General features: G+C 37.6%; 1 protein-coding gene across 6 annotated transcripts in view; it reads left to right on the plus strand.

The window, feature by feature from the left end:
- Window positions 1-27,765, plus strand: part of ATP8B4 (ATPase phospholipid transporting 8B4 (putative)) — a 253,877-nt gene that overhangs the window by 70,907 nt on the left and 155,205 nt on the right. For all 6 annotated transcript variants that reach the window (XM_032856525.1, XM_032856521.1, XM_032856524.1 and 3 more), the window contains 3 exons: window positions 4,437-4,550; window positions 7,126-7,224; window positions 11,543-11,604. In XM_032856525.1, the coding sequence (XP_032712416.1) occupies window positions 4,437-4,550; window positions 7,126-7,224; window positions 11,543-11,604 (275 nt within the window). The remainder of the gene's footprint in view (window positions 1-4,436; window positions 4,551-7,125; window positions 7,225-11,542; window positions 11,605-27,765) is intronic.

Consider the following 27,765-nt stretch of genomic DNA (forward strand, 5'->3'; position numbering starts at 1 on the left):
AGCTGTATAACCTTGCTTAAATTACTTAATCTCTCTAAATCCGGGATTCCTCTTCTATGAGGAATAAGGATAATAGTACCTATTTCATAAGGATATTATGAGGATAAAAAGAGCTATGAACTGTAAAGCTCTTAGAATAGTACACATGGGAAGAGCTTGATAAATATCAGTTGCCATTATATTATTATTATTATTATTCATTGTCAACCTTTCTGTCACCGCCCATTTCAAGCCACCCATCATCTGTCACCTGGACTAATTAAAAAACCTTCTCATTGGTCTTCTCTCATCTGTTTTGTGTCATTTCCAACTTGTTCTCCACCCTGTAGCTAGGGTAATCTTCTGAAGTTAGATTCTCAAGAAGTTGCTTCTTTGCTTATTACTTTTCAGTAATTCCCTCTTCATTTAGGTTTTTAGTCTTTATGATAAAGTCCAAAATTCCTAGTGGATTCCAAGGAACTACCCTATCTAGCCTCAGTCTGTGCTGACCTCTTGTACAACCTCATGGCCCCTTTTGTAAACTCCCAAGTGAGCCCTCTTCTGCCTACCTTGGCACCTTTGTATTAATATATTTTAGAGGAGCAATGCTTTCTTCTCATCCTGATGTTGTCTTCCTGATGGAGGGATCTCTACTGGGGTGACACTTCTCTTACCACCCCTTTACTTTGTAGTGAAGTTATTTGTTTTGATGGGTCAGTGTTGGAGGGATATCTGGGCCTCAGCAGCTCAGCTCTGCCCTCTTCCTCTTGGAAGTAAGCTCCCTCTAGGGAACACATATTCTCTGATGCTCCTCTAGGGGTAGACCCCTTTCACACTGCATGGGAGGTTCCCCTGCTCCAGAATGGCCTATGGCCGCATGGTTAATCTACCACATTGTGGGACCGGTTAACTGGTCCACCTGGCTAACAAATGAAAGCCATGACTTCCAGCCTGATTTCCTTTAGCACTAAAGGTGCTGTATGGATTCTCCAGATGTACTCCTTTCTCCTTGTTCTCCTTTTCCTTCTCCTCCTCCTCAATTCTTTTGAATAGGGGTGTTTCTAGTGGTTCATGGTGGAAAAGTCATGCTGAAGGGATAGAGGTGGGGATCTTCTGTGCTGTATTATGGAATGAACTGTACTAAAATTTGACTGTAAGCCAATAGGTGGTTCAGTGAAATGACAGAATATTTAAGGTCTTACCTATACTCACATCCTTGGATAAGGCCCTGGAAATAGAAACGCTTTCTCCTTTCAATTAAAAAAGACAGGTAAATGGCACTCCAGGAGGGGGAGCCCTCGTTCTTTGTTCCCAGGCATAGCTATGAGGGTTTGCATCATCTGTGATCAAGTCACAACAGAGCCAGAACATCACAATCATTGTTATATGTTAAGTTAAATAAGAGAAAATCGTCACAGACCTGTGACTATTATCACTTTGTCCTGCTCAATTGTCTTTTCACCTATGTGGGATTCAGTTTTGTAGGAGAGTTTCTTTATGATTCCAGTCATGGTTTTGAGCTTCCCAGCAGATGTTCCATCTGTCCTTTTACGAGATACAGGCTCAACCTCATTTTAGTTTCAACTTAGAAGAAAATATAAAACAGGAATATGTGATTTTTTTTTTTTTAGTTAACTGCTTTTTCTCCTTAGCTTTTCTCCTCCCTACTATTTTCTCCAATCCCTTCATCAGAAATATGTTTCATCATTGACAGTTCTCACAGCCTTCCTTTTAGCCCAGACCTTGAGTAGATAGCTCACTGCAAAATACTCCTCCCTCCTCATCAGCTTATAGAACAGTTTTAAGTACATTACTATGTATCAGACCAGCTAAGCTGGGAAATTTTTCTTGACACCTCTCTTACTGTGCCATAGCTTGTTGCACAGAGCTAGACACAATGATTTCTGGTAAATGTTTAAAATAGCTATTTAAGGGGCACTTGGGTGGCTCAGTCAGTTAAGTGACTGACCGTTGATTTTGGCTCAGGTCATGATCATGGGCTTGTGAGACGGAGCCCTATGTCAGGCTCTGTGCTGGGCATGGAGTCTACTGGAGATTCTTCTTCTCCCTCTTCCTCTATACTTTCCCCAATCCCTGACCACCATTGCTCATGCTTTCTCTGTCTCTTAAAAAAAAAAAAAAAGGCTATTTTAGTAGGTACTCATTTTCTTTAACAACAGTAACAATGATTGCTGGAAGCGTAGTTTCACTTAAACTAAGTCACACCAACTAATCTCAGTTTTAAAATATGAGTGGGTGGAAAATCTCTGGGCGTATTGATTCAGAATTTCAGAGAGACTTATCACCCCAGATTTTGCTATCTTTGTAGATAAGATGGAGTTAAGTCTCGTGGGAGTATAGTTAGGTACATTTATAAATGGTTAAATTCAACCGAACATTTTGTGTGAACAACTGAAAAGATGTTAATCTCTGCAGAGGTCTCTAGTAGTTTGCCAATGAACATCTCCTACCAGTTCAAAATGCTCATGCCCATGGGGATAGTGGAGAGGGGTAAAGAGGGAGAGAGAATCTTAAGCAGGCTCTATGCCCAGTATGGAGCCCGACACGGGGCTCAGTCTCACAACCCTGAGATCATGACCTGAGCTGAAATTAAGAGCCAGACGCTCCAGGGACTCAGCCCCCTGGGGGCCCCTGCTTGCATCTCTTAATAGCCATCTTAGATTCCATTCGATGTGTAGTTGGGGTCAGCATATTCAAGCCTCAGCACAGTCTTTGTAGTTTTAGCCTTTTGCTAGAAAATCAGCTTAGTCTGCCCACCATATCTACTCTGCTTCCTGTCATAACATTGTTTCCTGGGACATAAAGAGAATCTGCCTTTCCTATACTGTGTCACTTTGTGGGGTTGGTACTTACCACACTTCTTGCAGAAAGTCTGGTGGTTTTAGAAATGTTCACCATGGGTGTGCCTGGGTGGCTCAGTGGGTTAAAGCCTCTGCCTCGGCTCAGGTCATGATCCTAGGGTCCTGGGATCGAGTCCCGTATCGGGCTCTCTGCTCAGTGGGGAGCCTGCTTCCTCCTCTTTCTGCCTGCCTCTCTGCCTACTTGTGATCTCTGTCTGTCATAAATAAATAAAATCTTAAAAAAAAAAAAGAAATGTTCACCATGTTCAGCACTAAAGATGCTGTGTGGATTCTCCAGATGTACTCCTTTCTCCTTGTTCTTTTCCTCCTTCCTTCTCTCCAAGAGTACCATCAGCATAGAAAGCTATTTTTTTAATTAAAAAAAATTTTTTTGGTCTTTAGTCATATCCTTTGTAATGTATTAGTCTACAGCTTTGGAAGAATATATAAAAGGCACATGTTTGAAATTTTTTGATGGCAGAAAATATTGAATAATTTAAGATGGTATATTCAAAAATTTTTTTTCAATAGGTTGGTACAGTAGAAATATATGAAAGACCTTGTACATCAGTATTTTAAAAAAGCAACCTATAAGTATTTAGGAAGGGGAAACCTGATTTCATAGTGATTTATGAAGAGATGATCTAGAGATTTTAGTTCATCCAAATTCCGTGAATAAACAGTGACATACAATTGCCAAAATGCTGATGAAATTTTAAGGTATGTTAATACAATAGTCTAGAACATAGAACATTGAAGTCTCTACTGTATGTGGGCTGGCTGACTCAGATCTGCAATATGTGTATGGTTCTGTGCAACATGTTTTAAGAGAGATACAGAGAGGTTGGATAAATCTAAAAGAAACTGCTCAGGAAGAGATTTCTGTTAAATAAGTCATGGAGTGGCTGAGGGGTTTGAGAATGCCTGGATCAGAATAGAGATTTTGGGAAGTCCTGTGAATGGTCTTCAAATATTTGAAGATTTCCAACATATAAAGGGCTTAGACTTGGTGTAGGTGACCATGGGGATGGAAATTGGCACATGGTAAAAAGTTACAGGAAAGCAGATTTGGGTTTCTCATAATAGACCTTTCTAGCAATTCCAAATCTGAAATAGAAATAGGCTGGTTTGTGAGGTGGTCAGTTTTCCATCACAGAAGACTTTCAAAGACAAGCCTAGGATCCCCTTGTCAAAGTTATCTAAAGGGTAGGAAGGTGGACCAGATAATCCCTGAAGTTTCTTCCAACCTCACAGTCACAGCATAAACTCAGTGTCTGCATATAGTAGGTGTTCAAGCAATATTTGCCAAATGTATGAATGCATAAGAGTAAAACATCTCAGAGGCAGGTATTGTACTTGATACATTTTTAAGTCATGGATGATTTTATGGCACTGGCCAGTAATTTCACCTATATCAGGAGAGTGTCATCTTTGGGAAAAATGAAGACCTTGAGCCAAGAGAACTTAACATTTTCTACATAATTGGTTTATCTGTCTTGTTCTGGCAAAATCATGTTTAGCCTTGTAAGTTTTAGAGCTGTTCTGATAATGAGCAATACCTTGCCCCAATCTAACATGATGGTATTTCTTTTTCAGGATAATCGTATCCACACATCCAAATACAACATTCTTACCTTCTTGCCAATTAATTTATTTGAACAGTTCCAAAGAGTGGCAAATGCCTATTTCCTTTTCCTTCTGATTTTACAGGTAATGTTTAGATTGTTCCTCTTCATCATCTGTTTGTTAAAAGTATTTATATAATTTGAAAAAGTATGCTAATTCACTCAACTGAGTGTTCTTGATTAGATAAAACCATTCTTATCAGATTTTGACTGTTATTTTTGCTGTTTCTTTTCACAAATGTGGGAGGGCTAGTAATGGGTAAAAACTAGTACATTCATCATTTTAAACACTGAGGTCATTTTAGAATGCAGCTATGCACTTTATCTGAACCAAACCAGAGCCTAATAATTACTGTCCATAGCCTCCCTCTTTTCTTTATCTCCTTCTCACATCAACAGTGTGGGTGTTGCCAGAGTTGAGGTAGTCTAGCTGAGTGGTAGTTAGTGGAACCTAATTGGGCAAATTTCATTTGTTTCTAAGAACAATGACATCTTTTCTATATATAACAAATGATGTATGCTCTATCTTCACTGTAGAGTGACCATTTTTTAACAGTTTTTGGTGGTTAATTGGTAGTTAATAAACTTCATTTTTTCTCCCATCTGACTAAAATATTAGCTTAAATGAAATTTTAGCTTTTACTGATATTTTAGGGAATAAAATGCATAAATCAATGAATATACATAAACAGTTCATGAGAGCTGGTTATTTACCTAATATTTATTTTATAGTAATTTAATCAGACCAAAATGTTACATTCAAAATGCACAGGGCGCTGTGTTAATTTTAGAAGGTTAAAAAGATGGATTAGATGTGAACAGTCCAGAATAATAAATATTTGTATTAAGAAGCTTTTGGTTGTAAGTGGCAGAAACCTAAATTTGTTAAAGCAAAAAGGAAATATATTTAGGATTATATCATTTCATATATGACTGGATTTATGGGCAAACTGTTTCGATAGGATGTGACTTCTCTTTCCTCCATGTTGGCCTTACTTGGGCAGGCCCAATCTACCTGGTCGCCCCTGAAAGCTTTAGACCTTTATTCTCCTGCTTCATCTCCAGCATTAAAGAGAGAGAGATAGAGGGATTAAAAAAAAGAGAATGAGTCTTTTTTCTTTTTTTAATTGGTTGTTCCAACAAGTCTTGTGATTAGCTCTCACTGGACCATGCTGAGTTACATCCCTATTCTTTAACTAATCATGGTGGCTCAAGAATTTGTAACAGTAGTTGTCTTGACCTAGATCACAGGCCAAAGTGTGGAGCCAGAGTGGAACGAGTCTGCCAACATTGTATGTACTGACAGTAGAAGGGGTGAGATAATTCCCAAGATAATTTTACAAGGCTAATTTCTACTTGAGAAGAAATGGATGCTAAACAGGCACAACAAAACCAGACAACAACAACAAAACCTCCACAGTTGATGTATACCTTACAATTTATTGAAAAGACTTTGGAGTCCAATTTCTTTTTCCTTCTTCCCCTTATGAATTTGCTTTTTGTTTCTTTATATAACTCTTTACATCATTCCAGAATTTTGAGCTCATTTCTTTAATGGCTTTCTTATGTATAGTCAAAGGCTCTTGTTCACAGAATTTTATATCTGGAAGGAGACTTTGGGATGGTTTGGTGCAGGCTCCTTTCTTCTGTTTATTAGGAAATGAGACCCAAAAAGGATAAATAATGTGTAAAACTTTTACCATGAGTCAATGATAGAACTAGGACTAGAATCCAGCTTTTCTGCCACTCAGGCCAATGTTTTTATTGGTACCTCAGAGGCTTTTAAGTTTTTTTTTTTTTTAATTTTATGGAAGCTATTGTATAAGATTGATTTAGTTTAGAGCTGTTTTTGATGGTGCCTGATCTCCACGTACTGACCATATCCACCCCACTCTTTTCTACCTGATGGCTCTGAAGCAGCTCCGTATCAAACCCCATTTGAAAACCGCCTAAGAGAGTCCTGTCAACTTTCGTTATGTCTCATGCGGGTGGTTTTGGAGTCAAATAGATCTAAGTTTCAAATTTTAGCAGTGTGTATTCTTGACCTAGCAGGGTGACCTCTCAGGTACTTATTTACAAAATGGGAAAATGATATCTAGGGCTGCAGCATTTCCCGACTCTAGGGCACTATTCACAATGTATTCTATGTTGTGCACTGGGGGTGCTATTTACATGGAATACAAATCCTTTGGGTGCGTGCAAAAGAGATCTGGTACAGAATCTAACTCAATGAACTTTCTGAGGGTCAAATGACATAAAATATGGAAAGTACTTGGCACAATCTTTGGTATAAAGTATATACTCAAAGAAACCCTCTTTTAGAATTGGTGAGAAGTTAGTAAAATTGTTAAAAGTTGAGATGAGAAGCAGAGAAAAGACAAGTGACAAATGTCCTGGGAAAAGATTATCTGGAAGATTTCAAGAAGCTTACTTCTCAAGTTGGTATACAAATTTTATTTTTTGTCAAGTAGCCTAAAAATTGGTTCAGTGATACTTCTGTGTGTCTTATAAGTGAATGCAAATACTTAGTTATTGAAAGTTATTCTGCATTTGTATAAATAACGATATAATCCCATTACTTTCTGTGAATCTTATGACAAAATTTGGAAGATATATTTCCTAACTTAAAAGCCCTAAACTATTTGAAATGTTTGTTTTAGCTGATTCCAGAAATCTCCTCCTTGACCTGGTTTACCACTATTGTGCCTTTGGTCCTGGTGATAACTATGACAGCTGTCAAAGATGCCACAGATGACTATGTGAGTATTTGTTTTTGAGCATTTTTGAGGTCTCAATTTCAATTGTGACCTCTCAAAGATAAAAAATTGGGATCCATTTGGAATTTTTGAATGGAGCTCTTTTGATCAGTATTAAATAAAACTCTTTTGCTATTTCTTTAGTGACTAATACAGATTTCATAGAACCAGAGCCTGTTTATGTTAAAAGCAAGAGGGCTTGAATAATTAGACTTACTCCCTCATTTTACAGATGAAGAAACCAAGGACTCTAAAGAACTAGTGATTTGCTAATGATTATACAATCAATTAATGGTAAGACCAGAATTAGAACACAAACTTGCTTCTACCCAGTGAAGTATTATTTATCCTATATCATATGTCTTTCTCTAAGCTTTAGGAATTGGTAAATGTTAGGTACTCTCACATCCTATGGTCATTATAGCATGAGTTGAAAATCAAATCACTTCAGAAGTCAGGCAATTAATGTAAACAAGTGAAGTCTAAAACAATAGAGAATTTTGAAGTCTGCATAAGCTAAGGGAGGTCATTAAAATACAAAGATTTAGAACATGGTCTTGTACAAACCAAATATTCTAAATGTAGAAAGTTTATATCTCACCCTGGGTGCCCTAGCCTCAATAACTATCTGTATCCCAATGACTTACGTATTTATATTCCTAGCCTAGGCTTCTCCTGTGAACTCATACCTATATTTCCTACTGTCTATTTTTAACTTATCTATGTCTTTAAAGTGGGTGTCTTGTAGATGGCATATAACTAGGTAATGATTTTTTATACAGTCTGAAAATCTTTTTAAAAAAATTTTATTTATTTGACAGAGAGACAGCAAGAGAGGAGACACAAGCAGGGGGAGTGGGAGAGAGAGAAGCAGGCTCCCCATGGAGCAGGGAGATGTGGGGCTCCATCCCAGGACTCTGAGATCATGGGTTGAGCCGAAGGCAGATGCTTAATGACTGAGCCACCCAGGCAACTCTGAATGTTTAACCAATTTACATTTAATGTGAATATCATTATGATTAGGTTTAAATCTATCATCTTGTTCCTGCTTTCTTTATGCCTCATTGGTTCTTTGTTCCATTTTTCTTCTTTTAGACTGAGTATTTTTGTGAATCCTTCTTATCTTTATTACTGGCTTTGTAGAACAGTAGTGGTTCTGGGTTTTTAACTTATAGTCTACCTGAATTGGTTTGGCTTTGGAACACTGGCCTTTATGCAGACCCCTCTGTGCTAAGCTATACGGGAGATGCAAAAATAAAACATACACAGAATCTGAAGTTAAAAAATAAGCTTAAGATCCAGCAAGAGAAGATGAGACATGGACATGAATAACAATAATGTGATGTAAAAAATTTATGAATCATAATAAAAAAAGCACCTTCATTCTTTGTGGGAAGAAGATGCCATTCAAAGGTTAGTTGGTAGTGGAGGTGGAGTGTGTGAAGGAGAATTAGGGAAGGCTTCATGGAGATTGTGGGAACCCTGCCCTCCTGAGAGGGTTGAATATGGGAAAGTGAGATAGGGAGATTTGTACTTATCAAGTTGGTTCGTATGATCCTTCCTCATAGTTGTTTTATGTATAATTTTTTGATAAATCAACAATTTGATGTGACTCATTTGAAAATTATCCATGTGCATAATGTATTTGTCTTCGTATACCATGTTTCTGTAGGACAGATAAGGTATGACTCTTTTCATTTTTAATGAAGTGCCTCATGTATTTCATGGTTCATATTGTGACTATAACCTTTGATGCAGGATTTTTAACACATAGGACCTGTTCATACTAATGAATCATGTCACTTACAAGTGGTAATTTTGGAATTTATTCGTTCCTGTGAGGTTGCCATTGTTCAAAGTACATTGGAACTCTTCATACAGAATTGCCTTCATGATCAGTGTACAAGGTACAGAAGAAAGCCAATCTTGTAATTTTGTGTTCACCCAGCTTTGGAAACAAATGCCATTTCTCAGCCCCTAAACACATATTTACCTTACCTGCTTTCTAAGAGAAGCTTTTGCATATTTCCAAGCATAAGACATCCCTTCATGTCTTTTCTAAGGGTAAATAGCCCCATCTTCAAAAAATAAGATGACATTCCAAAGAATGCTCTGAGTAGTTCTAGGAGATACAATTTTAATAATGATTTCCGTAAGGACAACTTTGGAGTAAATGTGTGTCTTTTCCACAATATCTGATCTTTCAGGGAAATAGTATTTATTTAGATGCTTGAGTTTCTACATATTGGCTTTAAATGTCTTATTCAATATAGTCACACTTAATGGTAGAGCAAAATGGTAGAGTAGAAAGAACATGGACTTGGAAGAAAGACACCTTATCCTGTTATGTTCTAACACTATTATATGAGTAAAACAACATTTCTGAATCCTTCCTTGTCTGTATCTTGTGGCTAATGACACCAGAACTCTTGGAAGGACAAAATGAGATGCTGTGTGTAAAGCACTTTGCACAAGCCTGTCTCATAATGGGTATAAAATCACTGCTCCTTTCTAAGGAGGAAGTTCCTCTGCTGTTCTTCTCTACGCTTTCATATCTGTTTTTAGAGTAGAAATTGTCAAGAAGAGTCAGCCTGGGCATGAGACAACCATTTCTAGTCCTACCAGATTCTGTTCCAATACCAAGACTTCTTGGCAAAATCTGAACTGAAGTGAGAGTGGCTTATTTTGAGGCCCAGAGAATAGGCAGCTCAGCTTTCAGGGGATGAACTAATTGGTCCTTTTCTGTGATTCCCAGCTAGTCAATTTTGGGGGTTATTTCCAGGTTAGATAGAGATGCAACTAAGTACTAAATCTCCTTTTGTCTCTACTGTGGTTAATTCTTGAATATGCTTTTTTTTCTGATAACATGTATGGGTTCAATAACCAGATATATTTATCAGTCAGGGTCTTGGCAGGAAAGAGATGTCACCCTGAAATTAGTAAGGTTGGAGAAAGATTAATAACAAAGGTACTATTTACAAAAGGGCAAAAGAAAAGTTGTCAAAGAAAAGCACATAGTTTAGCAACATGGAGGGCAATACTACTTTTCTGTCTGAAGGGGCAATGGGAGGAAGCAATTACCTGTATCTGACTTCTGCTCATGACAACTGGTTCTGCCTTCAAGCTCACTCCGCTTGAAGGAAGCCAGGGGGCGGGGATATACCCCATTTCACTCTCCTCTGGCTACTCTCATCTTCTGCCAGAACAACCTATTGGCCAAATCAAACCAGGAGCCAGAGGGTAAGGACCTTATAGGTTAGCTTCCCATAACAAGGCAGAGTGGAGAAGATGGAGTGTGGATATAGAGGAACAAACGCAGACAAAATAATATTTCTGTTGTTCTATTGGGAAGGAGAAGTTTGCATGCCAAGGATGGGCTGAGTTAATTTAGTTCTCTACTGATATTATAAATGTTTTCATGTTAGAAAATGCTAAGGATTGTATTTTTCCTGATAATATCCACTGACTTATACTTGGCCGTCAGGGTAATTGCATACACTAGGCATAGCATAGTAGAGAGAATGGGATGGGTTTGGGAAGGAAATTGAATAAGAGAAGGACTGGTTGAAACATTTTACATATTGTGATATTAATATAACATTTTGAATTTTTTAAATGAAAATGCACTAATTTTGATGGTAGTCTTATCTGAATGGCTGTTAATTTATGAGTTTAATAGAGTGTTCATAATACTTGGATTCTTCTAAGCAGTATATGATGTTTACATTACTGGAATGTACAATAAGAAATGGTATCACTTGGGCATAAAAAAACAAATCCGTACCAAATGTGGTTCGGTATTGCAATTTGAGTTTTGTTTTAAGTACCCAGTGTTTCATAAGATTACTGTTAACAATTAGAATTTCTGGAGAATAAAAATATATGTTATTACAAGTAACTTAGTGGTTTCAAAGAAATCCATGAAAAAGAATGACTGGTGTTTCAATGAAGTATTGAGCACATATGTGAGAGAAATGGAAGGCTCCTTTCCCTGTTGAAGATCTCAAAATATATAGTTTTCTCTGGAACTGTGTGGCAGAGTAAAGAGCGTATTGTCATCTTAGACGCATTTAAAAATGTGTGGGAATTAGAAGAGCATGTGGCTAGACTTGTTTCATTGGTTACCTCCAGGGTTTGTGAGAAGGGTATTGACTCAGATTTAGAACACATGGAGCTGGGTTCCAGGTAAGCATAAACTTTGCTAATTTTGGATTGATGGTGATATTGTCCAAACAGATGATCTCAAAGTATTTTTAGTGCTCCTATTTGCGCTGACAGAGTATGATTAAATATGTTTTTTCACAAACATTTTGACTTTCAGTTTCGCCATAAGAGTGATAACCAAGTGAATAATCGGCTATCTGAGGTGCTCATCGACAGCAAGTAAGAAATAAATTCTTTGGGTTATTTTTAAGATTTCTGGGACCACAAAACAAGTCTTGACATTTGGTGGTTTTCTCTTTTAATTAAGTACATGTTACTTTTCCCTTTCAATTTGTTAACAATTACAAAGTAAGTCAATTTTATCTTCATTTCTTGCTTGTGCTACTCATTCAACTTCCAATCCCTATGAAGTTGGTTTTGTGGAACACAGACACATAACTATCACTTCATTTTTAGATCTACTACTACTTAAAATTGGCACTTATGCTATGTCTTGTATATAGACAACATCTCATAAGTATTAACTTATTTAATTAGTAAATTTCTGGGAAACATTGATAAGAGACTTTGACAGATTACTGTATCAAGTGATAGTGATAAGAATCTCACATTTACTTGATAGTTTAATTTAGAATAGATTATCCACCATAACACAGATTTTCATTACTTTTAAATTGATAAATATTTATGAGAATGATTCTTGAATTTGAAATTCTTTAAAACATGTCTTTACACACTAATGATAATTAATAATTATATATATAAATTATGTATATATAAAAATAATAAAAGTTAGCAAAAGTAAATTTCAAACCTTTATTCCATTGTTTCTTATTCTTTGTCCCTTTTCTGCTAATAATAACATAACAAAGTAAACTTAAAATATACTTCATTCTGGCAGTCAATCACATTTGCCGATGATTTTGAATCATTTGGATACTATGAAGAATATAGTTTTTAAAGGGAATATCATAAAATGAATTTATCACATGGGATGGGAAATTTCAAGAAATGATAAAGATATCAAGAGGGACTAGGTATAATCTAGACAGTAATTGGTAGGATTGAAGTAATTAGTCTCTTTCCAGAACTAAAATGTGGACTGATCACTAATAACATAATGAATACATACAGTTTTTTTGTATTTGCTTGTTTTAGAAAATCGCATTAAGTGCCTAATGAAGTAAAATGATCATACTTTGAAATTCTAGTGGTAAAGACAGAGCCTCTGAAAGTGTGATTCCTGTGTGACATGGATAAGCCATAAAGATGCCTAGAGCCATGTGGTTCATTTCCAGTGTTAGCAGGTTTTTAATTGTTGCCACTGTAGTATGGTGTTTAAAAGCATGGATTTTGTGCTCAGAGGGACTTTGAGGATGAGTTTAGTCTTGACCCTAAATAATTCTGTAGTCTAGAGCAAGTTTCTAAGAGGTGGTGAATCTTTGTAAGCTAATGTGGTGTGTGGCTTTGAGCTGTGCTGTTGCATATCTGGACTCTCTCAAGTCTTATGGCTCTGTGTATTAGATCTGTCATTAATATGATATGACTAATTCCCCAAGGAACATTTGATAATAAATCTTATTCCTTTCAAGTATCATCTCATACAAAGTATGTTTAAAATATGTACAATTACATAGTGGATTTGAAGTAATGCCCCTAGCATATCTTTTAATGTCCCTTAAATTACCAGTTAAATCTTGTGGCAATACCTGGACACTGATAGATATTGGGGCCTCTACTTGGAGGCCATGGTAATAACCCAGGCACTTACATATTCAGAAATTTGTTGATTATATGCCTTCCACACGTGCTCTCATTATCATTATTGTTAGAAGCAGTGTTAGTGTTACTTTCTCGTGGTTTCATTTAGCTTTCCATTGAGTCCTTATGAAGCAGCGCCTCTTTGTAATTCAGTATGGTATAATGCTTTGAGATGTATTGTTCCTGATCTATAAAGTTTAAGGGAGAAACCTGTATCATTTGAGTATGAAGCGTTCTTTAGGATTCGGTAGGAAATCAGGCAAGATTTTTGTTTTTTTAAGATTACCCATTACTGTGAGCTCCTCTAGGACAGGGGTCATCTCTTGAACACATCTGTGTCCCTTGAGCCTAGCATGATGTTTATTTAATTTTCAAACTGAGCAGTAAGAACTTCTGAAAGAACAATCTTCCAGAGGAGCTTGATGTGTCTAATCTTGCTGAGTTCCATCATTGGCCAATTACAATGGCTGGGGTGGTGGTCTTTGTACAGTGTACTCAGGCTATGGAGACTGGCTTTCTACTTTTTAGATTTTGAAAAATTGGAGCGATCAACTGGGCTCAGATCTGAGATAATCCCAGGGAGCTTGGAGTCCTCCCTTGGAGCTTTTGGTTGCAGAGGATACTGTTGGGGTTCTGCCTAGATCTCCACTGTCTTCTATGCTCATCTCCAGCTTCTCTGTGCATTGCTCGTAAGTGCTTGCATCTGTTGTTTTCTTCAAGTAGTGCCCTTGAGTTACAGGAGCCAAAGTCTGATGGGTGCAAGAGTATAGAAGAGCAGTGCCCCTGCCTCAAGTTGAGCAAGCTCTGAGGTTAGTTTGTACACTTAAGCACTCCTTGAGATCAGACAGAGGATGGGACTTTATCTGCAGTCACACCCTGTGTGGCATTTTCCCTCCCTTGCCAGTTGCTCCTGGAAATACTTCCCAAATGAATCATTTGCACATGAATCCTTATCTCAGGATCTGTTTCTAGGGAACCTGATGTGAAACACCAATTAACAATTAATCTATTACTAGATCCTATTGCAATGTTAATGGAAAATATTAGGAAATGCTTTTGGGTCTATCCTTGGCACCTGTGGGTCCTGATCCAGGAATGAAGTAAGATGCCTGGAGTGCATCAGAGAAGTCCAGATGTTGCCAGAGGTGAGTGTATCATAGTAGGGTGGGTACAGCCAGGTACCTGTGGCCTCCTTTGGCAGGAAGTCTTGGAATTGGGAGGCAGCCTCATTCTCATGGTCGACATATTTGAGGGGAAGGAGGTGGGATGAAAGCACCAGTCTGGAAATCTGGCTCCATGTCAGTGATCACTGTTTGACTTTGAGCTATTAATTTTCCTTCTAGGCTGTAGTTCTCTCTTCTGCTGTGCTCAGAAGTGAGGAAGGTGGGCAGCTACATTCAGATTCAATACATATTTATTGCACAACTACCATGTGGGAGCTCTAGGGCTTCTCCATTTAACTTTCATTAAAAAAAAAAAAAAAAAAAACCCAAGGTGTGGGTAATAGTGCTCCATTCTAGAGATGAAGAGATTAAGGTCCTGAAAGGGAGTGACGTGTTCAGGGTCCCATGGAAGTAAGAGCCTAAATTAGAATTCTTCCCATTCATGAGTGATGTGTAAGTGTGGACTACCCTATTTATTTTGTATTTGAAGGGCTTTGTATACAATTGTAGGAATATAAACGTAATTACATAATATAGATGTAGTTTATCTGTATGTAGTATATATTTGTATTATACACATTACTCATCTATGTTCTTAGCATTGTGTAAGCTGTAATGCTAAGCACTATAAACCTAAGTCACAAAATAAGAGTGATAAAACCCTTCCTTTTATAACCTTTTCAATTTTTTTTTGTTTTGTTACTCATATTCCTTTCGGATTAGGACCTGTCTTCTGTATTTGAAATCTATTATGTGAAAGTGCTTAAGAGATACATGTTATATTAGCCTTTAACAAAATTTGCTGACTTTAGTTTTAAAACTAAGTAGAGGTGGCATGATTCTGTATTGTAGAAATTAATGGGACTGCTGAATAGGAAGTGCACACTTTTGTACCAGGCTATGAGATACAGTAGCCCCCCATTTCCCTGCACTTTTGCTTTCCGTGACTTTAGTTACCTGTGCTCAACCATGGTCTGGAAGCAGGTGATCCCCCTTCTGACATATCATCAGAAGGTCAGTAGTAGCCCAATGCTACATCACAGTGCCTATGTCATTTACTTCACTTCCTCTCATCATGTAGGCATTTTATCATCTCATCCCATCACAAGAAGAAGGGTGAGTTCAATAGGATATTTTGAGAGAGAGAGAGACCATGTTCATGTAACTTTTATTAAGTGTATTGTTATAAGTGTTCTATTTTATTAGTTATTGTTATTAGTCTCTTACTGTGTCTAATTTAGAAGTTAAACTTTATTGTATATAGGTATGTATAGGAAAAAACATAGTACAGGATTTGGTACTATCTGTGGTTTTAGGCATCCACTGGGGGTCTCAGAATGTGTCCCTTGCAGATAAAGGGGGACTACTGTACCATTTGCTAATGGCATGTATGAACACCAGTAGCTATCTCAGTGTTTCTTGAGAGGGTGTCTCAAATTGTGCTAACATTCTTGACCAGGCTGGGAGCAACTGGGCAGGTGAAGGACAATGTGAGGGTTTGTGATAGTCCCTTCAGAGGTCATCTAATCTGGCGCCCTTCAACCTGGACTGCATGTTGTATCAGAGCCCCAGAGAAACCCCAGCTTAATTAGAGGAGGGTCTTGGAGTTGAGATCCCAGTGTTTTTTTAAGTTTCCAAGGTGATTTTATACACGTAGAGTTGAGAACTCCTAATTGAAGCCATCCTTATGTCCATATATGTATCTTTATTTCTATATTTCTTTAATTTTAAAAGATATCCAAGGAAGGGAATTATGTTAGTTTTTAAAATGGTAAGCATGGTTTTTCCACATAATAAATATCCTTACATAGAAATAATTCTGTAATGCTCCTTGGTTAAATTTATTCCTAGGTATTTTATTATTTTGGTAGAATTATAAATGGGACAGTTTTCTTAATTTCTCTTTCTGCTACTTCATTGTTAGTATATAAAAATGCAACAGATTTCTGTACATTCATTTTGTATCCTGCAACTTTACTGAATTCATTTATCAGTTCTAGTTTTCTGGTAGAGTTGAGGGTTTGCTACATATAGTATCATGTCATCTGCAAATCGTGAAAATTTTACTTCTTCCTCATCATTTTTAGATGCCTTTTCCTTTTTGTTCCCTGACTGCTGTGCCTTGGAGTTGTAGTACTATGTTGAATAAAAATGGTGAGAGTGGACATCCTTGTCTTGTTCCTGACCTTAAGGGAAAAGCTCTCAGTTTAAAAAAAATTTTTTTTGAATGTGATTACTAGAAAATTTGAAAAATTACTTACATGGCTCACATTTGTGGCTGGCATTCTGTTTCTTTTGAATGACATTGCTTTAGTACACCACCTTTGGATACCTGTGAGAGAACTGAGCAGAGAAGAAAATGAACTCTGTGCTATCAGCCTAGTCTGATTCTCAGCCCAAGATGCCCTGTGAGATCTTACAGGCTGCCAGGATTATGGTTTGTGTCACCATTAACAAATAGGCTCAGTATCACTTTTTCTTAATATTTTATTTCCTTGACATCTTCTGAATTTATACTTTTGCATTAGAGCAATGTGGGTTCAGATGCTGCAGTGAGATTACCCTTTCAGACTGGGTGTTTCCTTGACATCTCTAGATTTTAAATGGCTCTTGACCATCAACTTTTTGTGCATCACATTCCATTTTATACTTTCTTGAGCTTCAGTAAATTTTGTTAAGTCTATCAAGCTCTTTCATAGAAACACCCATCAATCTTATTCAGTCTTTTTTCTATTTCTTTTGGAAACTGTGTGTATTTATAGGGAAGAATATGGACTTTCTTTTACTACTGCCGAGTATTGTCTCTGAACTATTCCAGTCTGGTAATCCTAGCTGCTGCATAACTGTGAAAACAAATTTCAGTAGGAAAAAATTTTCTTTTTTGTTTAATCAACTTTTCCAGTTTGATTGAGTGATGACTCCCATTGGATATTAGGATTGAAAATTTTGTTTCATTTTTTCCTTTAATAGGAAAAAGGAAAAAAAATCTTTTTTTTTCTGTTATGAAAATAACATATGTCCATTAAGAGAAATTTGAAAAATAAGAAAAAGTAGAAGGAATAAAATAATATTCATACTTCTAATTATCTTACTATTTTTTTTCCTTATTGTCTTTTCTTCTATGCCAAGATTTCTTATAATTGTGTGTGTGTGTATCCTTCTGTTTTCACTTTACATCATATCATTACCATTTTCCCAATGTCTTTAGTACAGTCATTATACACATCATTTAAAAAAATTTTTTTTAAATTTCTTTTCAGTGTACCTGAATTCATTGTTTATGCACCACACCCAGTGCTCCATGCAATACCTGTCCTCCATAATACTCACCACCAGGCTCACCCAACTTTCCACCCACTGCCCGTTCAAGACCCTCAGATTGTTTTTAGAGTCCATAGTGTCTCATGGTTCATCTCCCCCTCCAAATTTCCCTCAACTCCCTTCTCCTCTCCATCTCCCCATGTCCTCCATGTTATTTCTTATGCTCCACAAATAAGTGAAACCATATGATAATTGACTCTCTCTGCTTGACTTATTTCACTCAGCATAATCTCTTCCAGTCCCGTCCACATTGATACAAAAGTTGGGTATTCATCCTTTCTGATGGAGGCATAATACTCCATTGTGTATATGGACCACATCTTCCTTATCCATTCGTCCGTTGAAGGGCATCTTGGTTCTTTCCACAGTTTGGCGACCGTGGCCATTGCTGCTATGAGCATTGGGGTACAGATGGCCCTTCTTTTCATTACATCTGTATCTTTGGGGTAAATACCCAGTAGTGCAATTGCAGGGCCATAGGGTAGCTCTATTTTTAATTTCTTAAGGAATCTCCACACTGTTTTCCAAAGTGGCTGCACCAACTTGCATTCACGGCAACAGCGTAAGAGGGTTCCCCTTTCTCCACATCCTCTCCAACACTTGTTGTTTCCTGTCTTGTTAATTTTGGCCATTCTATCTGGTGTAAGGTGACATCTCAGTGTGGTTTTGATTTGAATCTCCTTGATGGCTAAAACATTTTTTCATGCGTCTGATAGCCATTTGTATTGCCTTCATTGGAGAAGTGTCTGTTCATGTCTTCTGCCCATTTTTTGACATGATTATCTGTTTTGCATACACATCATTTTTAAGAGCTGTATAACATTTGGTTGAGTGCATGTCTCATAATTCAAATAATCCATTTTCCTTTTGCTTGATATTTAGTCTATTTTCAATTTTAAACTATGATTTCTTGATCTTTCTGAATTGATCCCTTTCCATAAGACTGATTTATAAAAGCCAGCTAGGATGATTACATGAATACATTATTTTCTATGTGAGGTAATGAGAACTTGAAGCATTATTCCTCAGTCCTCTGACAATTTTATCATGCTTTATCAGAGCATCCAGGAACTAAGTATGCATAGGACTGGGTTGAGCATATTGACTGAACCCTGGGAGGTTTCACTTCTACCAAACATGATTGTTTCCCGAGTGGGTGGCTGTCACACCATCACCACCAAGTTCCAAGTTTATCTCTTCTTAGTACAACATGAAAACAAAACAAAAAAAACCCCCACGTTTTTCTTTAAAAAATGTATTAGTGACTGGGGCTTGGGTGGCTTAGTTGTTTAATCATCTGACTAGGCTGGGGTTGTGATCTGAGATCAGCCCCGCTCCCAATCCTACTCCCTCTGCCCTCCCCCTGGCCTGTGCATGCTCTCTCTCTCTCTGTCTCTCACATAAAATATAAAAAAATGGATTCGTGACACATGTAAACCCACAAACATCAATAATTTGAAACAGTTTGAGTATAAGTTTTATATTACAATTACTAGCTCTATAGCACTCATATATTAAGTACATCTATCAGTTCTGAACTGCAGATCTCCTAAAGAAAATTGGGGCAGTGATACAAAAGTGTGGTTAGCAGATCCTTCAGACAGCCATGAAGGAACTCTTCCCTTCTTTGTCCTGCCAGATTAGCGGTATATGAACAGAATAGTCAAAAGATCTATCATTTGCTGCTGAATTCTTGGGAAAAAAAAAAAAAAAAACAACTTACCCAGAAGAGGGAGACTTCATATATGGTATTCCCCTTTGCTAGATTTGATTCCAAATGTCAGTCTTGAGTAAGAGTGGATTATTGTTCTTATTAAATATGCTTTCTTTTTCTCCTTGGGCACCTGCAATAAAAAAGTTGTTCAACTTAATGATCCTGAAGGGGACACATATGTAGTGCGTCTGTATGCTACTTGTAAGTGGGAGAGAGGTTCTGGGATTCTGCTGATCCCATAGGAGGGCCAATATGCACTGAGTTACCTCCTCCTCTTTATCTGGGTTTGTGGGCTTGAAACTGGAGTAGAGACTTCTGTAGTTAAGCACAGGCAAAACACAAACTCTCTGATTTAATGTCTGGCTTATCCAGAAAATTTATATGTTATGATGGTACTATTAGGTTTAGGGGACAGCTGTTTAGGGTCTGCATATTTAAAAGGAAAATTTGAGGCAAAAATCTTGATTCTTCTTTTTTTTAAACAATGTTAATAAAACACACCATTATGGGTTTAAATAACAGTGAGTTCAAAAGCAAGCTAATAGGAGTAGTCTTGATACTTTTTGGATTCAATGGGAGGGAATAAAAAATTAACTTAATTTTTAGCTCATGCTACTAACTCACAGTAAAAGTGTTTCAAAAATAGTTTCACCCTCAATTTCTGTTTCTTAAGTCTTGGATTGATAATTTCTTGGGAAGTTTCTGTGTTTTGCAGATGGAATGCCACAAAGCTGTGACATTGTTATAGTTCTTATAAATGATCTTCCATTGTAATCAATTATTATATTGTATGAATATAATTTTTTAAAGTGGTGGATTTCTAAACGGTGACCATTTCCCCAAATGAGCTTCATCTTGAAATAATAGGAAATTATAACACTTTCAAAACTCTGCACATGAGCTTTTCGGTGGCATCCCCTAATTTCTTTTAAAGTTGATGTAACCCAGATGTTTGCTGCTCCCCTTGCCTTCTCTTAATGCTCCCTCAGAGACCTCCTCTGCCCTTTTCCCCAGAAAGACATCAGAGAGTAAGGTAAAGTTGACTGAAGATTTGAGGGGGGGGGGGATAGAAATTAGCAAGTTTATTTTACACACCCCACAGCTAACAATGTGAAATCCTAGTTTAACGTTTTCTCATAGTTCTTCTTCTCTGCTGCTAGCCTTTGTAATCTCCCCTTCCCCCATTCAGTGTTCAGTGTAGTTGGCTCCAGTCTCTTCTCTCAGTGTCTGGGGCCCCTCATATTTATCTTCCTTTTATTACTCAAAGTATCTTGGTTCTTCCTTGGCTCTGAACTCAAACTTGTCATAGTTGCTTACCAAAATAGAAGAGCCTTCTGTAACTAGGACCCACTTATCTTAGATAATAATGAAAGTAAAAAATACATCAAACTCTATGTAACATTTAAAGCTTGATTCTCTCTCTTTTAAAAAACAGGCTTATGCATCTCTTCTCAGTTGTCATAGGATTTCTTTTGAAAAAACAAACCTACACCTAAGTCACAAAGGCATTGGAATTGTTAGAACATTAACTTTAATGAGGCGAAGTTTTCTTAAGATCTTAAAATCTGAAAGCCAAATGAGATCATAGTATTACAGTGAGTAAATTTGGTTTTCATCAGAGCCCACAGGTTGTTTATACCAAACCAAACAAATGTTAATAACATTCTCAATTGACTATTTATCATTAATTAACTATACATACATTTCTACTATAGTGGCATTTTCTTTAGAGCTCCTGAGATAATCTCAATGGATTAATTTCTTCCATGTACTTTAGATTGGTATACTATCTATATGTTGTGAGTGTAGACTTAAGAAAACTTGGGGCACCTAGGTGGTTCAGTGGGTTGAGCCTCTGCCTTTGGCTTGGGTCATGATCTCAGGGTCCTGGGATCCAGCCCCACATTGGGCTCTGCTCAGCAGGGAGCCTGCTTCCCCCTCTCTTTCTGCCTGCCTCTCTGCCTTCTTGTGATCTCTCTCTCTCTGTCAAGTAAATAAATAAAATCTTTAAAAAAGAGAATTAAGAAAACTTAAGACTATAAGTAAAATACAGAAATTACTTTTGATTCTGTCACCCAGACCAGAGCAAACTACAATGTTATCACTCCCTTTCCTCTTCCATCTTTGCTTTTTCCTCCCCACTCCTCTACACAATATTAATTTTAAAATACTTGAGATTATATCATATCCTGTTGTTGTGGTTTGAAGCTACCCCTTCCCCCATATGTCCCCTGGAAACTGTGAATTATCTTTTTAGAAAAAGGGGTTTTGCATATATAATTACAGTCTTGAGATGAGATTATCCTGGTAATCTAGTCATAAGTGTCTTCGTAAGAGAAGAAAAGGAAGACGGATACACAGAAAAGATTAATGTGAAGATGGAGGCAGAGATAGGAGTCAAGGAATGCCTAAAGCTACCAGGAGCTGAGAGAGAGGCCTTTCCTAGATCTTCTGGAGGGAGCACCACCCTGCTGACATGATGATTTTGGATTTCTAGTCTGTAAAACTGTGAGAGGATAAAGTTTTGCTGTTTTAAGCCACCTAGTTTGTGGTAATCTGTTAGAGCAGATCTAGGAAAATAATACTGAGTTGTTCTTAGCTTTTAATTGAGAGATTCTGTATTTGATCACTTGTTCATTCTTTCACTGAGTACACATTAAATGCCTATTATGTGTCAGGCAAAATGCTACATACTGGGGATGCAGAGTTAAATAAGACAATTTCTGCTTCAAATATAATATAATCATACATAGATGGTATGCAGCAAGTTTATTTCTAACATTGCCATGATGCTCTCACGTTTCATTGTTTTTGCTGGTAGGTAAGATAAGTGAGAAGAATGACTCATTTTATTAGGATGTCCAACTTCCAGAAATTCTTTTCAGTACACAGACTCTGTAGACAGAGCTATGCCAGGTGGTAGAAAGCCTTGGTAGAATTTGGGAAGCTGTTTGGAAATTGTGTCTTGAAGCTGTAACTCAAGGGAACATTGGACTACCTTTAAACTTGAGTACTATTTTCAAAAACTAAGATCTCTTTCCTTATTGAATATCAGGAATTAAAAAAATTCTCTCTTATTGATCTTTAGTGAGGATTAGATGTGCAAAAACAGAAGAAAATTAAGAAGTGCAGAGAGCATAGAAAGTAAAAGTATTGATCTCTAAACTAGATTCAAAGATTCAAAGGAACCTGTGATATTTGGGCAAGAGTGATATTTGCTGTAAGAGTGATATTGTCAGCAACCTAGGGAAAGAAAACTCTGGGAGTGGCATTGTGTACCAGTTACTAGAGATAAGGAAGAAAAAGTGTAATTGAGATTATAATGCAAAGTAGAAGGAAGGAAATGGACTCTAATGATGGAGAAAGAATGGATTTTGAAGATGTGAAGAAAGTTGATAGTATTTTTTAATGGAAAATATATGGTAAAATGAATATGCTTTCTGTAAGCTTTGGAAAAGAAGTAGCATTCTTTCACAACAAATACCTATTGGATTCTTTTTAAATCGAAACATAAATAACATATTTTATATTAATTTATATTAACAATATAATGATTAATAATTCTATACATTACTCAGCCCTCATCATGGTAAGTGTACTCTTAATCTGCATCACCTATTTCACCCATCCCCTGCCCGCCTTCCCTCTGGTAACCACCAGTTATTTTCTGTTTTAAGAGTTTATTTTTTTTGTCTTTTTTTCTTTGTTCATTTGTTTTATTTCTTAAATTCCACATATGGGTGAAATCATGTGGTGTTTGTCTTTGACTGACTTATATCAGTTAGCATGATTCCCTCTAGGTCCATTCATGTTGTTGCAAGTGGCAAGACCTCATTCTTTCTTATGGCTGAGTAATATTTCATTGTATATACATACCATATCTTTTTTGGATCTTAAATGTGCCTAGAGTCCAGTGTTAAATTCAGTATGGGGGAGTTCCCACGGAAAAGAAGGAAAGTGCAACATTGAGAAATGGAATTGAGGCTGGAGAGGGCTTCATGGCGAACACATGAATATTAGTGAAGATTGAAGGAGCTGTGTTGACAACAGGGGATCCATTTCATTCAGATGATCTGATTTGATCTGTGTCAATCAGCATGTGCTGGGGCATCATCAGGGACATGAAATGGAAGTTTGAAAGGGGCAGTGAGAGTAGTGGCAGGGATCCATGTTTTCCACTAATCTGTTCATTCACCTATATTTATGTAACACTGGTTTGTTCCAGCCACTGTGCAGGATACTAGGGTACAGGGATTATTAGGACCCACGTTCCTTCCTTCAAGAAGCCTGAAGTCCAAGGGAAGAGGGGGACAAATAAACAGACTTCTGTTATAGCAATAGTACCAGGATAAAAGGAAGCAGGAATTGCTCTGGCAGCACCCACATGGAAGGACTCCAAAACATGTTTTGGGAGGCTGGTAGCAAGGATATTATTATTTCAGACTAAGTCATAGAAGAAAGGTCAGCCATTGAAAAGGTAATTGAATGGTGGGATGAGAGGAGCAGGGAGAAGAGGAGGATTTGGGAAAGGTGCTATTTTAAATTAACACCTCATGGAATTCTTACTCTTACTGAAGTTTGAGTACCATTGGGCCAGTTACTTCAAGGTCCCTCCCAGCCCCCAAATACTATGACTCTGATACTTTCCAACTTTGTTGTGATAGTGAGGCACCAAAGAAGAGAAGTCAGTAAGTGGTCCTATAGGGTAAAGAGATTTAACAGAAAATAGGAGGTTAGAAGTATATGGATGGATCTGATGCTAATAAAAATGATTATGAAGGTGACAATGATGGTGGTGGTGGTGGAAGAGAGGAGTCAGATATAAGAGAGAAAGTTACAGAATGGATTGGGGAAAGAAGAGAGAAACTTTATAGGATCTTCCAAGTGCTAGAAATGTAGTGAATCCAAACAGACATGATCTTGTGCAATCATGGAGCTTAGTGTCTGGGAAGGGGTAGGTAGACAATAAAATAATGATTCTAAGTATAGTTACATGCTGAAGGAAATGCTGCTAAGGAAAAGATTATGGATCTAAAGAAAGGGTTTATATGTGGGGGAAGGAGTGGGCAGAGGTGAGGCAGTTTAGGAATGGGTTTTTTGAGGAAGTAGTAAATTTGAGCTGAGAACTTAATGACAGCTAGTAGTTCATTAGGCAAGGGGAGCAATGAGATGAAGAAGAACTATAGAGGGAATAACATGAGCAAAGGCTCTGCAGAGGGAAGGAGGATGGTGAGTATCAGGGACTGAAGCAGAGAGAGTATGGCTGAGAGAAGAGCAGTGTGCGCTGAGGCTAGAAAAGCAGTCAGAGGCCAGATCTTGCAAGACTTGAAGACCATGCTAAGAACTTGTGTCTTTTCCCTAAGAACAGAAGAAATATATGGAAGGATTTACTTTTGGAAAGGCTCATGACTATTTCATGGAAGAACAGTGGAGAAACTCCAGGAAAGATGTGGAGAGAGATGGCTGCTGACTGCTGTACTTACCTGTCTGTCCTTACAGTACTGTGAATTACTGGAACCTGAGACAATCTCTGTATTCCTATCACCTAACTTAACAATGTCCTGCATGTAGCCAGTGCTCTATAATTACATGGTGTATGAACCAAATGCATTTAGATGAATTAGATGAATCATTTTGAGGCAAGATCAGAATTTCTTTTAGTCATTTCCCTCTTCTTCCCCCTTTCTTTACTGCAGCTTGTGTGTGGTAAGGGGAAGTATCCATATGCTGCATGTTCTGTGCACATCATTTTCTGCCATCATTGCCACTTGATAGTGCTGTCTGTTGTGGGACTGTTGGCTACCAAACCTGTCTTTAATCCGGGTGCTCTGGGTTACAGAGAGTCTCCCTGACCTCACTGTAACTCAACATGCATGGGACTGTGTAAAGAAAGAGAGAGGTTGAGGTTTCATCTGGGTTTCATTTCTGCATTAGCAGAGCTCATTGAAGCAATGCTTATGGTGTCTTTTTCAGCTACCCACAGACTATAGCATCTCAGAAAAGCAAAACATGTGGTAACCTGGGTGCCCAAGACACTTGAACAGAGAAGCAGAGATGGGCTTCTTTGTGTCTGCATCAGATGTTTCCCTCCGGCAGGACTTTCTGAATTGCCTGGCTAACAAATCTGGTTAATTCAGCTTGCCTCATCTGGTTATCTTACCCCTTTCCAGGCATTTGTGTTCAGACATACTTTCTCTCTTCACACTGCTAAATTTAAGGCTTAATTTTCAAATCAAATGATCATCTGGCTGACTGCCTGAGAAATCACATGTGGAGAGCTCATAGACCCAGGCAAGGAATTGTGCCCTCGCTTCTGGGGAGCGGGTCTGGAAACCATATGAACTGTAAATAGTTTTAAAATGTAAAAAAGTAAAGCTTTCTGCCAAAAGGGGAGAGCTGAGGTGTTTTTGTCCCCCCTTCTTCTCTAGACTTAGTTATTACGTATCTGTTAGAAATTACTGACTTCTACCATATACCCTGTTTACTGTCTCTATCAGCTGGGGCCGGACCAGCCAGATTTAACCCCCTTGAGGACTCAGCTCTGCCAACACTTGCTTTATTAGAAATAGGTTCTGAGATCACAGCTATGCACCATAAGTTTTCAGGTATATGATTTTAATAGAAATTGGCTTACTTCACTTAGTACTTCGTTCTAGAAATTGGGTGATAGAAATAGTTTAAAATTTTTTTAATAACAGAGCCTAATTTTCTAGTAAGAGTAAGAAAAAGAAAAACAGGAAAAGGGTCATGGCTTCCTTTATTTGCTCCCCACCAGGTAACAGTACAACATTGCCTCCCACTTTGAGAAATATTGCTTAGCATATGTCCTGTTTTCTTTGTTGGACTTTCTCTTTTTTCTTCACTTGATCCTTCATTATAGAAAGTAGTTCCATAAGTCTTTTCTTCTTCTTTTCTTTGCCTTTGTCCTCAATTCTTGTGGGTGTCAAGGCACAGAGATGTTGTCACTCTTTCTTATGTATAGACTAACAGAGATAACCTTTCATTCTGAAGTAGCAAAAATCTTCAGATTCTCCTTTTTATCCCTTTTGTAGTCTAAATTTAATCCTTTCTCTATATCTCTTTCTCACTCTTCCTTTAGGAATAAAGAGGAAAGAACACTGGTATCAAGGTGCAAAGTGATAGAAAAACAATATTCGATATAGGACCTTTAAAGTAGAGAATACTTTAAAATATTAGATGTTGCTCTTGGATAGAGATTATAGCAGAGGTCATACAAATAAGTATGCAAAGGACCACAGCATAAGTGCTTAGAATTGGCATGCAGATTTGTGGATGTTGAGTTTCTAATCTGGTGCTGATAATGTTGAACTAATATAAGTTCTATTCAAATGGTACCTAATTATTGGCCACCATCCCAGGCATGAGATCTCCCAATTAACCAAGTAAAAAATGTAATTCCCAGCAGTGGCTCTTGTGATTAGGAAAGAAATTCAGAAGAGAGAAGATTTCTTACACATATATTTAAATACATTTTTGCAGATTACAAATAAAACCATAAGGTCTGAAACCTCTCCATAGCTAGAAAACTTCAAGGGCTTGGGGAGAGTGTGAGGACAACCTGTCATTACTCTGAAGGAGAAAAATTTTATCCTGGAGAACAGTGGAATATACAATATAGAATGTTTACCAGAAAGCAATTAAAAGCAACTTTCTGCCAGAAAGTCTACTCCAGGCAAAAAGCCATCATCTAGCTATATGCAGGATGCTGAGAATTCTAGAGACTTTGGAACTTAAGTAATGTTAGAGAGAAATAAAAGGGTTGTTTTAGAAGGACTGTGTCCTCCCCCTTTCCTCTAAAATATGAGAAATGGAAACACCATTTGATCTATCAACCCTCAACCCAAGGCTGTCAGCTGTTCGAGGGACTATAGAATTATGGTCTATGGGGTATGGGGCCGTGAAGGTGTAAGTACCTTCACCAAAAGTCAGATTTACCTAGGCCTTCAGGGTCCAGGGATAGTGGATTAGTTTGGGAGCTCCAGTTCTTGTCCTAGGTTGTGGCAGGTGAGTATGTTGTAGTTCCTGCTCATACCCCAAACCTAATGGCTTGAATTGGACAAACTGATGGGACTCAACAATAGAGTCAATCTTATGGGTCCAGTTGAATTACTGTTCTGGTACTATTAAAACCAGACGTATGGCTGCTCTGAACCAAAAGAGAATGCTTAGGTTTGCATTAGTTCCCCAAATATTGAGTATCTTCAGTATACCAAAGATGATTAATGTGCCATTGCTTGTTTTATGGATTCAACAATTTGGAGGAGGGAGATAAACAAATGTATAGTTTCAGTATGATGTGTGTAATGATGGGGTTATTTACTGCCATGGAAGTCCTGAAGACAGGTAGTTAGCCCAGTCTCAGGATCAGAGGAGAATTCCTGGAAGAGATCAGTCTTTAAC

The sequence above is a fragment of the Lontra canadensis genome, unplaced genomic scaffold, assembly GCF_010015895.1.
Source record: "Lontra canadensis isolate GAN:19392208 unplaced genomic scaffold, GSC_riverotter_1.0 scaffold12, whole genome shotgun sequence".
Taxonomy (NCBI): domain Eukaryota; kingdom Metazoa; phylum Chordata; class Mammalia; order Carnivora; family Mustelidae; genus Lontra; species Lontra canadensis.